General features: G+C 42.7%; 1 protein-coding gene across 1 annotated transcript in view; it reads right to left on the reverse strand.

The window, feature by feature from the left end:
- Positions 1-15,079, reverse strand: part of Ide (insulin degrading enzyme) — a 97,552-nt gene that overhangs the window by 34,415 nt on the left and 48,058 nt on the right. Inside the window, exons 7-11 of the mRNA XM_038321881.1 lie at positions 14,662-14,824; positions 11,926-12,018; positions 11,461-11,552; positions 9,778-9,858; positions 6,113-6,216 (exon numbers count right to left, since the gene is read on the reverse strand). Of these exons, the coding sequence (XP_038177809.1) occupies positions 6,113-6,216; positions 9,778-9,858; positions 11,461-11,552; positions 11,926-12,018; positions 14,662-14,824 (533 nt within the window). The remainder of the gene's footprint in view (positions 1-6,112; positions 6,217-9,777; positions 9,859-11,460; positions 11,553-11,925; positions 12,019-14,661; positions 14,825-15,079) is intronic.

Raw genomic sequence — 15,079 nt, forward strand, 5'->3', positions numbered from 1 at the left:
GAGGGGAGATGGGATGGAAGGAGAACGAGGGGTAGCATGGGAACTGCCTATGACATAGAAAGGTGATCCTAGTGAAGTCCATAGGTAATGAGGGAGGCACAGCCTCTCCTAGCCATCTTCTGTCACTAAACGAAGCTTTCAGCTCTGAGACTGGTCTCATCCAGTTGAGTTGTCCGAAAGGATCCCATGGAAACCCCCAAAGAACCTAGGCTAAGGCCAAGACAATAGGCTGCTCTCCACAAACTGACAGCAAGACACCCACACAACTCAATGAACACTGAGAAAGAGAGAGCTGGTGCCTACGTAGAGTCTCCACCCCCAGGTTCTAGTATCTATGATATGAATAGGTACTCTGCAGGCCACCTAAAGAGAAATGTAAACCCAACCATAAAACCATTGATCTACAATCTGTCCTACCTACAAAAGATGCTAGGGCAATGGTGGCATAAACGCTGTGGTAGTAACCAACACATGTCTGATTGTCTTTAAGGCCCACTCCATCAGATGGAACTCATATGACACTGCTTGGGTAACCAAGAACCAGACACTAGAGAGCCCAGAGACCTAGAGAAAACCCAAATACTACTAGGATGATGATGATGATGATGATATAAAATGACTCCTAATGATATTCTGCTGTACTCACAGATCCATGCCTTACTCAGCCATCATCAGAGAGGTTTACTCCTGCATATGGAAACAAATACAGAGAACCACAGCCAGACTCCTGGACATGTAAATGAGTGGGTCTCTGATTCTAGTGCCTTCTCTTGGGGCTCTTTTATTTTTCTATTGGCTTGGGGTTTTTTTTGGTTTTTTGTTTGTTTGTTTGTTTTGTTTTGTTTTTTTGAGACAGGGTTTCTCTGTAGTTTTGGAGCCTGTCCTGGAACTAGCTCTTGTAGACCAGGCTGGTCTCGAACTCACAGAGATCCGCCTGCCTCTGCCATCCGAGTGCTGGGATTAAAGGCGTGCGCCACCATTGCCTGGCGTCTATTGGCTTGTTTTATCTAACTTCAACACAATGGTTTTCATTTATCTTATCACATTTTATTTTGTTGTGTTTCGTTGTTATCTCCTAGAAGTCTGTTCTTTTCTAATAGCAGACAAAGGTAGATCTGATGGGAGAGGAGGAGGGGAGGAGCTAGGAGGAGTAGGGGAGGGGAAACTGTATTTGGATTATGTTGTATGACAAAAGAATCTATGTTGAATGAAAGAGGGGAAGAAAAGAAAAGGAGGCTAGAGTGCAGGCTAGCTGTGACGTCAGGAGTGCAGCACTGGATGGAGCCACCTGGAAACAAAGGCTCCCTGACTACAGATATGAAAAGACAGTGTAGTTTCCAGGGGACGACGTCTCATGAGACTGTTGCAAATAATGTCTGAGAGAAATGAAAAAGAGTATAGTGGTATATTATTTGTGCTTTAATAAATCAAGCTTGACTGAAGATCAGAGGGCAAAGCAGCCACACTAGTCAGCCATACAGGTGGGGAATGGTGGCACACGAGTTTAATCCCAGCACTCAGGGATACAGAGGCAGACGGATCTCTGTGAGTTCAAGTCTACCCTGGGCTACACAAGATCAATCCAGAAACAGATCCAGATGGTGGTAGTTCACACCTTTAATCCCAGTGTTTGGGAAAAAGAAGTGAAATGGCTGGGTGGAGAGAAGACTATAAAGGAGAAGAGACAGGAAGTCACTGGAGTGTGGAGTCTGAGAATTCCTGGAGACAGGATCTTGCCCCTTCGATCTGAAGATCTGGTGGAGGTAAAAGGTCTCTCTAGTGGCTTGGCTGTTCTGCTTTCCTGATCTTCAGCTTGAACCCCAGTGTCTGCCTCTGGGTTTTTCTTGTTCATGCTGCAAAAGAGGTCTCACAGGTAACCGGGACGGATTCAGTTACTCTGAGGGCACAAGGCTGGCAAAGAGAAACCTAGATGCGGCAGACACTGTGACTCATGTTGAGATCTTGCCAAAATCTCAGGGAAGATCTAAATTAGTCAGCCATTTAGCCTTTCCTGGCTTCGGTTTCATCATTTTCCCCCCCAAAGATTCAAATTAGATTAACTTTATTTTTTCACTAGTAGAATCTTACAGTTTCACAGCAAATTAGATTTTAGTTTGTTGCTGATGCTGGAATTACACCCACGACCTTGCACATGTGAAGTACATGCACTATCAACTATGCTACACCCTCAGCCCCTCAAATTAGAGTTTTAAAAGATATACACAAAAGATAAAAGTGAAAAACAAGCCAAAATTCTATTGACAAAACAAAATCAAACAACAACAGCAAAAGGCAAGTGCTGAGGGAACCCAGACTTATCAAAAATGCAGAATCCTGTGTGCGCGAGCACACACAGGTGTGAGTGTGTCCACGTGCACACATCTGTCTGTGTGTTGTGCATCTTATTAACCAGAGTCCTCACTCCAGCCACTATATGTGTTTCTGAAACTAAGAAGGAATTACTTAAACTAAGAAAGAAGGATAAAAATGAGGCTAAAAGCTTGAGGAACATTTAGTCAGCTTTTCTTGAATTCCCTACCACACCAGCTTGAATTCTGAAAACATAAGCACAGTTTCTACCTAAAGGAAACTTCTAAGAGAACACATGGCCTAAAGCAAACTGTGCTCATCTCATGTTAAAGGAGACAATGCCTGTCTTACTAAATTATCTTTGTAAACACCATGGATTTTTACATTGTGCCAGTGAACCAAATTAAAAAAAACAACAACAACAAAAACCACTGATGCTCAGGACAGGTGATCCAAGTGAGTCAGATGAAGGCACAGCTCGCACAAGTGCGCATGTTCCATGACACACGAGGAAGTAACAAACTCTAATTAACAGAACCACCGGCTCATCTTCTTTTGGAAAGGTTGAAGGATATGAAAAGAGACAGAACACTAGAGATGGGCAAATACCTGTGTTTTTAAAAAAGGGAATAGACCCTGAACACCATAAGCCAGTGACTTAAGCAGACTATTGACAGAATTCTATAGCCAATGGTTAAGACTCTGAAAGCGACCAGAAGACAGGACCCGAGTAGATTCATCATGGATAACAACTCCCAAATTAATAGGATCACTTATGATTTGAGCTAGGCACATAGCAAAGATACTCCCGCTGCATCGAGATGGAATATTAAACACATCAAAGGCATAAAGGAGAGTAGAAACAGGTAATAAAGGAGAGAGCAAACAGTAACAATACTAAAAAGAAATGTCTCTACCTCAATACTTAATGAGTTCCATTATCAGTGGAACTTAGAGCTAGGACAGTAAATACCTAGGTGACACAGCGTAAGCTACAGACTGGTGGGCTGCAGCCAACAACCTCTCACGTTCTGAGGAATTCCTTTCCTGGTCCCAATGTCACACTCCTCTCACTGGGATTTAAAAAGTAATTGTACCTTTGGGTAATACAGTTCTTGCCTGGCAGCTAGCAAGATTATCCCAGCTGTTCTGCACTTCCTGAGTGTACCTTTGGGTAATACAGTTCTTGCCTGGCAGCTAGCAAGATTATCCCTGCTGTTCTGCACTTCCTGAGTGACCTGCCGCAGTTATGATGAGAGCAATCACAGAGTCTTAGCCTCCACAGGAGAAACACTTTCCTTCAAAGCGACGGTAACAGGAAAAGGAGTCTCTTAAAGTCTAATTGCACGAGATATCAAATTTAGAAACATGCAATTTAATCAAAAGTAAAACACCGACTCCAGCACGTTCACGTCTAAAAACGTTGGTACTGACAAGCAAATGCTATTTAAATCACGAGTTTTCAAGGGTATGTGTGTGGGTACACATGCTACCTTGTGCATGCATGATCAGAGAATAACTTTGGGGAGGCAGTTTATTCTTCCACCTTAGGATCAAATCCAGGTCACCAGGCTGGCATGGCAAGTCTGTTTGCTTGCTGATACAAGTGGGGGTCCTGTATATTCTTTTTGTTTCCTTGTTTTGTTTGTTTGGTGACAGGCTGGCCTCAGACTAGCCTAAGCTGACCTCAAACTTGCCACCACACCCAGATGTTTTGGAGAGGTCTTGTTTACTTTTGGTTAAACTCCTAAGTATTTTACTGGTTCGTTTGGTTTTTTTGGTTTTGGGTTTTCCAGAGTTTCTCTGTGCTGCCCTCATTGTCTTGGAACTTGCCCTGTGGATCTGCCTGCCTCTGGGATTAAAGTCCTGCGCCACCGCTGCCCAGCTGGCTTTGTTGTTTGTAACTATTTTACCCTCCTCATTTTCTCCGTTGCTATAAGCAGATGCGTCCAGGAGACCAACCCCCAGCCTGCACTTGTGCCGCCTCACTTGACAGCATATGAACCATGTGGACTCTGTCGCATCCCGTCTAGGAATGAGCAACTGTTTACTTTAGGATCGACTGTCAACTTTATTATTCGCTGACAAAAAAGGAAAGTTCTGGACTTTGCCATTCTTCAGTATTTAAGTAAATTATTTTACGCTGAAGGCAATGCTGTCAGAGGGGAGTGATGATAGCCCACAGATGTCAGTTTCCATTAACAACCAGTTTTTGAGTAAGATTTTCCATATTATAATCAGATATTGAGTAATTAAGGATTAGACAACAACTATGGCAATAAAACTGACTGGGAGTCAGGTGTGGGGGTGTACACCTGTAATCTCACACCTGGGAGTTGAAGAAAGGAGGCTTAGGAGTTCAGGTTTATCCACCTTGGACTATGGGAGTTTGTCTTAAAAAAACAAAGACTGGTGTACTTATGCACTCCTGTAATTCCAGTTTCTAGGAGGCAGAGGTGGAAGAACCTAGGTAGTTTTGAAGCCAGTCAGGGCTATAAAGTGAGACCTCCTCTTTCAAAAAACAAAACAAAACAAAACAAAACAGGGGCTGGAGAGCTAGCCAGAGGCTAAGAGCACTTGCAGCTCTTCCAGAAGACCCAAGTTCAGCTCCCAGCACCCACACTGGTGACTCACAAGTGCCTATAACTCCAGTTCCAGGGAATCCAATGCCCTCTGACTTCTAAGGGCACCCACACACATGTGGCACACACCACACAAAAGACACGTATAAATTAAATCAAAATAAATCTCAAAAACAAACAAAAAACTGAACACAAGACATACTGTAATCGTTGTGATTGGCTACATGAAACAGATTTAATTTCTGTATGGTCACATAGCTTATTTTCATTCAGAAAGATTTCTAAACTTCGACTCTTAATGAGTTTTTTAAATTAAAAACTAAGGCATTGTATTAATCTTTAACAAAGCTTGATAATAATCTGTACTTTCTCCATTTCATCACCAAATAAAACACTCAACTAAATCTAGCTCCAGACGGACAATGTCAGAGGTGCGCTGGTGAGGGGACACCTGCATGTGCACCACTGCTGCACGCCCCTCCTGGTGGGACACCTGTGTGTGTGCACCACTGCTGCACGCCCCTCCTGGTGGGACACCGGCGTGTGTGCACCACTGCTGCACGCCCCTCCTGGTGGGACACCTGCGTGTGTGTACCACTGTTGCACGCCCCTCCTGGTGGGACACCTGCGTGTGTGCACCACTGTTGCATGCTCCACCTATGGGAGCGGAAAAAACCTTCCATTCATCTGGTATTAGATGTTAAACCAAGTTTGAATTTGCTTTTTTTTTCTTTTATGTCATTTCTATCACTGGACTTGCAGAGAAGGTGAATGAAGAGAGGTAGGTTGGTATTGTGGTTCATTAGACTATTCTCTACTTTTGCAGTCAATTTTATATTGTATTTTGAGACAAGCTTTTATATAGCACAAACTGGCCTCAAACTCACTAAGTAACTGGACTGGCCTCAAATGCTTGCATCCCAAGCACTAAAATCATGGGTGAGCACCATCATAACAGGCTTGTAAAGACTGAAGACGTTCAAAGGCTTGGGGGTGCACACTGCTAGTCACAGCACTCTGAAAACAGGCAGGCATGTCTCTGAGTTTGAGGCCAACCTGGTCTACATAGTGAGCTCCAGGCCACCCAGGGCTATATAATGCGAGCCTGTCTCAAAAATAAATAAATAGAAATAAAAGCGTTTTAATCACAATTGTGAGTTCTGCGATTCTAATTATGAAAAAAGTTTGGTGTGTAATAGCAAAATCTGCAGGTGACTCACCGGACATTTTCTGGTCTGAGCTTATCAAGAACCATGTCTATCAAGTCGGGTCTAAATTCTTCCAGCAGATATTCAGCTGTGAGCACTCCATTTAGGGGATAATACTGTGGAAAGGGAAGGTATAAATAGTTAGAAGTGAAGGCTATCCCAGAGTTTATTAATGTAGGCAGATTTCTAAAAACTAAGTTTATTAGTTTATACATCCCTTCCCTTCAGTTTGTTTTATTCCATTGACAATGGCCCTAAACGTTACTCTGCTGCCTACCACATCCTTATCTTCTACAGTGCGGGAGACTACACCAGGGTCTTGTGCAAACACAGCCGACCCTTCCTCGGACACCCCTGGCCCAACCTGCCATATCTTTAAGTCTCACGATGCAACGGTTCTGCCAAGTACACTGGCAATCTTCATACATACTTATATTACTGAGGCAACAAATCACTGTTTTTGACCAAGTGGGAAAGTAAGATCTTACTCTGTAGCCCAGGCTAGCCTGGAACCCAACATCCTACCTCAGCCTCCTACAAGCATGAGCCACCACACCTGGCTCTATATTTCTTTTGAGAAAAAATATAATATTTCTATTTAAAAATTGGTATTTGCTAATGTAGAAAAATTGAAAATGAAACAGAGACCTACAGTATTCTTAATATATAGTGCACACATTTTTATAAACAATTTTCTCTCAAATTTCTATGAATGAAACCAAACATTTACAAAATTGTAGAAAGAAATGGATTATATTTTGGCTTGTGTATAAAACTATTATAGATGGTTTTGTCATTGTTTTAGTAAAAGTAATTTCTAGCTGGATGGTGGTGGCTTACATCTTTAATCCCAGTACTCAAGAAAGTGAGGCAGATGGATCTCTGTGAGTTTGAGGCCAGCTGGGTCTACAGAGCAAGTTCCAGGACAGGCTCCAAAGCTACACAGAGAAATCTTGTCTCAAAAAAAAAAAAAAAAGAAAACAAACAAACAAACAAAAAATACTTTCTAAAACACTGAGATGGTGTGGACCGCACGGTGGCCGCTGCTACTTGACACAGCTCCGCTGTTTCCACACTGCAGACCAGGCTTCCCAGCACCTTGTTACTTTGGTTTCAACGATTCTCAATATCAATGCTTTTCCCTCTGGGAAATTTTATATGGCCTTTGGTAAAGGATGAAAGTGTGTACAATGGTGGCTTCTCTAAACAAAGTAACTCTTTGGAAAACAAAAAACATCCCCACCACTGAGGAACCAGGAATTCCACTGTGCCCTCCTAATCACACCAAGAACAGGAAAGTTAGAGATTTACTAGACACCCCTAATCCCAAGGACGAAATACCTACAAGCATGAGGCCATTTAAGGGCAAGAGCTCAGTTAATAAATACAGAGAAACCAGAATGGTACAGTATAATGGGAAAAGAGACATCAGGGCCTTCCCTTTTGGGAGCATTATGAGAGAAACAGGCCCATTTAGTAAGACTAAGAAATTGTAGTATGGTGTCTGCTCCCCAGAAGAAGTCCTTTTCCTAAGATCAGTCTTTTGGATAAGGTCTCTATTTCCTGGGGCCTTGAGGAACGTTCCTGCTTGAGAAAGCAGTTATTCTTTCTATCTCTAGCAAGAGGAACTCTAGTAGCCTTTCAATTAACACCTGACAGGTGCCTTATTGTCAAGGTCAATACTAGATTCCTTACACCCCTGATCTCAAGCCACACCCCAGCTCAGTGTCCCTTGTCTCCAGTTTAACCTTCTGTGCAACTATAGAGTATAAAAAGTGTGGTCTTTTTTTCAATTGAACTCGCTGGCAGCCAACCTGATTCACCCTCTGATCGTGTCTGCCTACCCATCTCTGGGTCCGGCACTGAGACAGACTGATTCATCAAGAAGGTTTTATTGCACACCTTTTCTGTGCTAGCTACTACTTCAGGTACTCGGGGCATGAGGGAAGAAAGACACATGAAGTCCCTGCTCTCCAGGGAACAAATATTCTAACTGGCACAATAAACAAATCATATAATAACGATAGGTACTGTGAAGGAAATTGGGGAGGCACCATTTGAGAGGCCAAGGAAGGGCTTCCTAAAAGTCATCTATGATAAGGAGATGCAAACACCAGATAGAAGGGCTTCACGTACAGACAGCAGCAAGGGCAAAGGCCCTAAAAAAACAACCAAGCGTGGAGCAGCCAGGCCTGAATGTGCAGGCCTGTGAAGACGGGAGGACTGTTGGGATTCAGGCATTATGCTGGCCCCTGTCACCTGGCAAGATAAACCCAGGCAGTTCCCTGGCCAACCCAGAATCCTATAGCTGCTCCGTCCTATGTGGTCTGTGCGCAGATGCAAAGGTCCCTTTAAGAGACAAGTTCCGAGGCTGGAGAGATGGCTCAGCAGTTAAGAGCATTGCCTGCTATTCCAAAGGTCCTGAGTTCAATTCCCAGCAACCACATGGTGGCTCACAACCATCTGTAATGAGGTCGGGTGCCCTCTTCTGACCTGCAGACATATATTGTATACTAAATAAATAAATATTAAAAAGAGAGAGACAAGTTCCGCCCACTTCTGCTCTCTGAAGAGGCAGGCTGGTCCTTGATTCTTCTTCCTCTTCCTCTCTCTACAGTTCTCTTTACTCTTCTCTCCCCTTTACCCTTCTCTGAATAAACTTCTCACTTAAGCTTTGCCTGCGTGGCGCATTTGTCTCCTGCCTACCACGAGGCCTCTGGCTCTCGCCGACCACCTGGCAATAAGGCCTGCAGTTCAAGGCCTGCCATAGCTAAGGCTCAGGACCAGCTAGAGCAACTCAGTGACTGTTTCAAAAAGGCAAAACAGCAGTGCAGAGGAAGAGACCAGGGAGTGCAGCTCAGTGGTGCGGAGCCCTCACCCGTGAGAGGCCATGGATTCAATCTCTATCGCCATAAAATTAGTAACTTTTTATTAATGTGTGATTAATGTGTGAATATTAGACAGAAAGCTAGTACAGCTGGAGCAGAACAGGAGTGGAAAGGGAGGTTGGAGAATGACTGGAATGTGACCAAAGAGCGTGGCACCTCTCAGACTACCCTGTAGGCCAAGAATGGTCTGGATTTTACAACTCTAAGGGAAAACTGTTGGCGAATTTTAAACATTGGGATAAAACAATCTGAATTTAGTTTTCAAAACCCACTGTGGGGAGAGAGGCATACAGCCTTGAGTTTGACTCCAACACCATATAACAAATAATGTTTAAGATGCATGCCTTAAAAATAAAGTCATTGAAGCTAGAAAAGTAAATTATCGTGGAGAACAAAGTGAAAAGCGGAGCTAAGAGGCCATGCTAACAGCACGGTAAGAAATGACAGGAGCTCAGACCAAAGCAGGAACAAGGGAAATGGGGAAAGGTGACGATAAAAGATATTTGCAGAGGGAGCACTTGACAGAGGCTGTGGGACTGAGAAAACAAAACAAAACAAAACACAACAACAAAACAAACAAACAAAACGAGAAACGCCCATGTAATGAAAATACCACAGACGGTGATTTTTAGGATAAGGAGAAGTAATATTCTAAACATATCACCAAAGGTTGCCCAGAGCTAAAATGTCTGTTTTATGAGTCCCAACTGTATCATCTGTGTAGGGCTGTAGTAACATACAGGAGTCTAAAGATCCTACACACCACTGTGAACAGGAAAATCAACTTACATGCAATTTTCCTGCAATCTTGGATGTATAGCCTCGAGGTCTCTCTTTATCTTTAAACCTAAAAGCTACAGCATTCAAGTCCTAAAACAGAAAGTTAACCAATTAGACATAAGCTAATTATTAGTCAGAAATGCATTTTTAATGCTTTATTTGAACTATAATTTTATCACCATTACACTTACGAACAACTGGCAGTACTTGATTTAGGAATGTATTAAGACATGAAAAAAAAAACCTTAAAATGTATCAATACAGGCTTAAAATAAAATTAAGTAAATAATTCTAAATGAAGTAACCTGAGAGGAGCCAGACCCAGGCATGACTGCACAGCCTAGGAGGCAGAAGCAGGAAGATCAGATTCGAGGAAGATCAGATTCGAGGCCTAAATGGCACAGCACTAAAAAACAAACAAAACAAAACAAAAAAAGGTTCTACTGCCTGAATTGCTAAAATGATTGGTCAAGGTATCAAAGAACTGTGCAACCTGTGAAATCCAAAAATCTCACAGATTTGGAGACTTGTTCAAAGAAAATCTACATATTAGAAATTATTGTCATAATTTCCACAAGCAATAACTATAAATTTTTATGAAGTTTAATAGGATATTTTTCAGGCTGGAGATATAGCTCAGTGCAGGGGTGTTTGCCTAACACACACAAAGTATAGCGTTTGATCCCTAGCACCAGAAGGAAAAAGTTACCCAATTCAAAATTTGTGTCAGAATTTTGAGAGGTCTTTATATATAAAGTATTTTCTTAATCCCCTTTTTAAAAAGACTTTGGAAATTTGAAAGACAACTGCGCAGTGGTGGCACACACCTTTAGTCCCTGTCTCTTAGAAGGTAGAGGCAGGCAGACCTCTGAGTTCAAGGCCAGCCTGACCTGTAGAGTAAGTTCCAGGATAGCCAGGGCTATGCAGAGAAAATCCCTCTCAGAAAAATAATAATAATAAGCCGGGCAGTGGTGGCATACGCCTTTAGACCCACACTCGGGAGGCAGAGGCAGACAGATCTCTGTGAGTTTGAGGCCAGCCTGGTCTATAAGAACTAGTTCCAGGACAGGCACCAAAGCTACAGAGAAACCTTGTCTCAAAAAAACAATAATAATAATAATAATAATAATAATAAAAATAAAATTGAAAGACAAACACTTTATGTTTTATATAGTAAAAACAAAAAAAGCCAGATATGGTGATGCACACCTTTAATCCCAGCACTCGGGAGGAAGAGGCATGGGTAGAGAGTTCTGTGGGTTCAAAGCCAGCCTGGTTTACATAGTGAGAGTCTGTCTCAAAAAGGGGGATGGGAGGGAAATGGAAGCTTTTCTACACAGATAATAAAATCACTTTGAAGAACACAATATTATCCATGAAACAACTTACTGTTTCTCACAGCATTCACTGTGGAGCTTTATCACCAGATCTAAGAACAACAGACTCTGCAGCTTCCGGCAGAAAGCAGCGTAAACCCTGGGAAGGGCCGGCTCTCCTCCTGGGACTAAATAATGCCCCAACTAACAAACCAGCCTGCCACTTCTCAGCCTTAACTACTACAACTACGCATTGCAACATTTAGACTTCAGGGAAAAACAAAAGTTTAACTGGGCCTTAAAGTTAAATTAGTTCACATATATTTGTTTTTGAAAAATAGATTCCTTAAGAAAAATTTTGGTGAAACAAAAGTACCTTGCACTCTTGGAAAACCCATTCTTGAGGTCCTTCTGCACGTAGCTTCTGAATGTATTGAAACATGTGCAAAATTATATCTTCAACATGTACTGGAAAAAAGGGGCACACTTAAAAACCATTCAGTCCTTGAATCCTTCAAGCACGGATCACTCCTAAGGGAAGTCAGGCAAGTAGAGGTGGTCCCTTTCAGAAAATGGAGTCCTCACCTCCCTGAGTCTGGTTCAGATACCCCCCCCCCCCACAGCCCTCTGGACTCAGATATGCGACAGACTAGACAAGTACGCACCTTACCAACAAAACACAAAATCTATTGTTAAGGGGTAAGGATTATCACAAACAGAGGCCAAGTTACACATGAAAAATACAATGGAGAAAGTGTATGAACTAAAGTGTTTATGACTTTTCAACATAAAACAAACCTACAGCATGAGGAATTACAGAATAAATCCAACCAATACTTACACAACCCTTCTTCAGTTAAGTCTACATTGATGATGAAAAACATAAAACCCCGGGCGCCTTCCTTTTGTCCACCAACCAGGGTATTTACCCAGCCTGCAACATTCCAAGAAAAAGACAACAAAGCTAAATGTGTGGCTTTTCTTCTTAAAAAACTGTATTTATTATTATTACTACCATTATTTATTTTTGGTTTTTCAAGACAGGTTTTTCTCGGTAGCTATGGAGTCAGTCTGGAACTAGCTCTTGTAGACCAGGCTGGCCTCGAACTCACAGAGATCCACCTGCCTCTGCCTCCCAAGTGCTGGGATTAAAGGCGTGCACCACCACCGACTGGCCAAAAAAACTGTATTTGCTATTATGTGTGCATGGCACACACGTGCCAGAACATAAGGTGGAGCTCAGAAGACAACCTTGTAGAGGCAGGTCTCTGCTTCAGCTCTACGTGGGACAAAGGGATCAAACTCAGGTCATCTGCCTTGTGCAGCAAGCACCTCCCATGACGGTACATAATGCCAAGCCTAGCTTCTTTATAACAAGGGATTTCTAAAATGTTCATACTAGAGCTAGGGATATAGCTCAGTGGTAGAGTGCTCAGTGGTAGAGTTTCAATCCTGAACACTACATATGCACACACAGAATCCCTATTTTTCTATTTAACATTTTAAAAATATTAATTATGTGTGTGCATATGCACACGTGTGTGAGTTAGCTGAAGTTATGGGTGCCTATGAGCCGTCTGAAGAGTGCCAGAATCAGAGCTCTGAATCTCTGGTAAAGGCATAAGTGCTCAACCTTCCTAACGCTGCCTACAACCCTTTAATACAGTCCTGCATGTTGTGATGACCCCTAGCCATAAGACTATCTTCATTGCTGCTTAATAACTGTAATCTTGCTACTGCTATGAATTGTAATATAGACATCTGTGGGTTTTTGATGGTCTTAGGCGACCCCTAGGAAAGGGTAATTTAGCTCTCAGAGGGTCAAGACCCACAGGTTGAGATCCACTGCTCTAAGTCATCTGTCTAGCCCCAACATTAAAAGAATTTAATTCTGAGTATGTGTAGGAACACGCATGTGCCACAGTATACAGGCAGAGATCAGAGGACAACTTTCGTAAGCCGAGTCTCTCATTCCACCATATGGGTTCCAGGATGGGACTTTAGGTCATCAGGTTTGATAGACAGCAAGCATCCTTACTGACTGAACAATTTCACTGGGCCCTGGGAAAGGATAGACAGGGGTGTTGTTGCTTTTTCCATCATTAGTTTATTCTTTTTCTACTTTCATGTGTGCCAATGCATGCTTACATGTGTACGGGCACATATATGTGGGTGCATGTATATGTAGGGGACCAAGGTCAAAGTGCTATCATCCTAAGACACTCTTCTGCCTTATTCATTGAGGTAGTTTACTATAATCAAACCTAGTAGTCTCCCTAGCCAGTTTGTTCTGGGGACCCCTGACTGTCTTCTGAAACTGGACATTTAAGCTGACATGTGGGCTCTGGGGAATCTGAACCCCAGTCCTTATGCTTGTATGGCAAGAGCTTTAACCACTGAGCCATCTCCCCTGCCCCAATTTTTTAATTGCATATTATTTTTCTCTCTTTGAGCACACACACACACTTGTGGGGGGGGGGGGTACCATTTATACCTCAATATGCTGTGGAAATCAAAGGACGGCCTAAGAGAATCGGTTTCCTCCTTCTGCCCTAAGTCTAGGGGACTGAACTTCATTGTCAGGCTTGGCAGCAAGCCATCTCACCAGCCCTGAAACAAAGACTAGCTATGTAGTTTGGGCTAGACTGGAACTACCTATCTAGCTTAGGCTGGCCTTGGACTTGCTGGAATTCAGGTGTACATAACTACTGCATCCAATTAATATCCATACTATATAGTTGAAGAAATTAAAATGGACGCTGCAGGAAAAAAATTAGCTCAGAAAGTAAATCAACCCCCAACAGGAAATAGACATGTGCTTAAATGTATACAGTAGCACACAGTAAGTCCTGAATGGGCTTTGGGAAGAATCTCCTTTTTACGTCCTACACTTTTCTGATCTGATGGATTGAAGCAGGTAAATAAGCAATGTGGCTGGGCGCTGATGGCGCATGCCTTTAATCCCAGCATTTGAAAGGCAGAGGCAGGTGGATGTCTATGAGTTCAAGGTCAGCATGATCTACAGAGTGAATTCCAGGACAGCCGGGGCTATACAGAGTCAAAAAACAAAATCAAACAAGCAAATAAAAAACAACTGGTACAGATATGGTTGGGGGAAAATTCATCACAGGCTTTTCTTTTTTGATTTGACAGACTGGTCTGAACCAGTGGCCCAAGCTGGCCTTGAATTGGTGATCTTCCTGCCTAGGCCTCCTGACAGGCTGGATCACAGGGATATGCCACAGCACTCAGCTGAGCTAACATCTTAATCCTTCTTTACAGCACAGCTGAGTATATGGCTCAGGGGCGGACCATTTGCCTAAGGTACAAAGGTCTGGGTCCAATTCCAACACGCATGATGATAACTTTTGAAACAGCTCACCTTCACTGATCAATAAATACTCGATGGTAAAACAGGTTTGTGGAAGGAGCCCCAGGAAAAGGGTAGAAACACTAACAATGACCGCTTCACTCAAGATTGCAAAGTGTCCTCTAAAATCCTTCCTTCCTAGGAGACAATGAGGGAGCGAGTGAAAGGTGGGGTGCTACTCAGGGTGCTGCCCGTAAGAACACTTACCCTTTGACTTCAGTTCCGACAACAGGCTTCCAGGACCTTCATGCCCAATCAGATGACCAAGGTAATGGCCAGGATTGGATCTGTAGTACTGCTGAAGATCTGGGATGGGAAATGTCACATAAAGATTCCTAATATCCTTAATAGGTACTATTTTATAAAGTTGCTGGGGAGAAAGAAAACAGACAAAGACAAATCATAAAATGTTTGCTACATATGACGTTTAATACAACGTGAAATACTAATAATGAAAAGTACTGATTTTGGTTAATTACCTGCCAGACTGCGAAGAAGTGACCACAAAGAAATAAAATGAATTGGGTTCTCTTTCAGTGCGATTTTATTATATGGGCTAAGCGTGGTGCCCTAGATCCTGAGGCAGCTCTGGATACGTGCCTTCTGGCACTGACAGTTTAATAGC

This window comes from Arvicola amphibius, chromosome 1 (genome assembly GCF_903992535.2).
Source record: "Arvicola amphibius chromosome 1, mArvAmp1.2, whole genome shotgun sequence".
Classification (NCBI taxonomy): Eukaryota; Metazoa; Chordata; class Mammalia; order Rodentia; family Cricetidae; genus Arvicola; species Arvicola amphibius.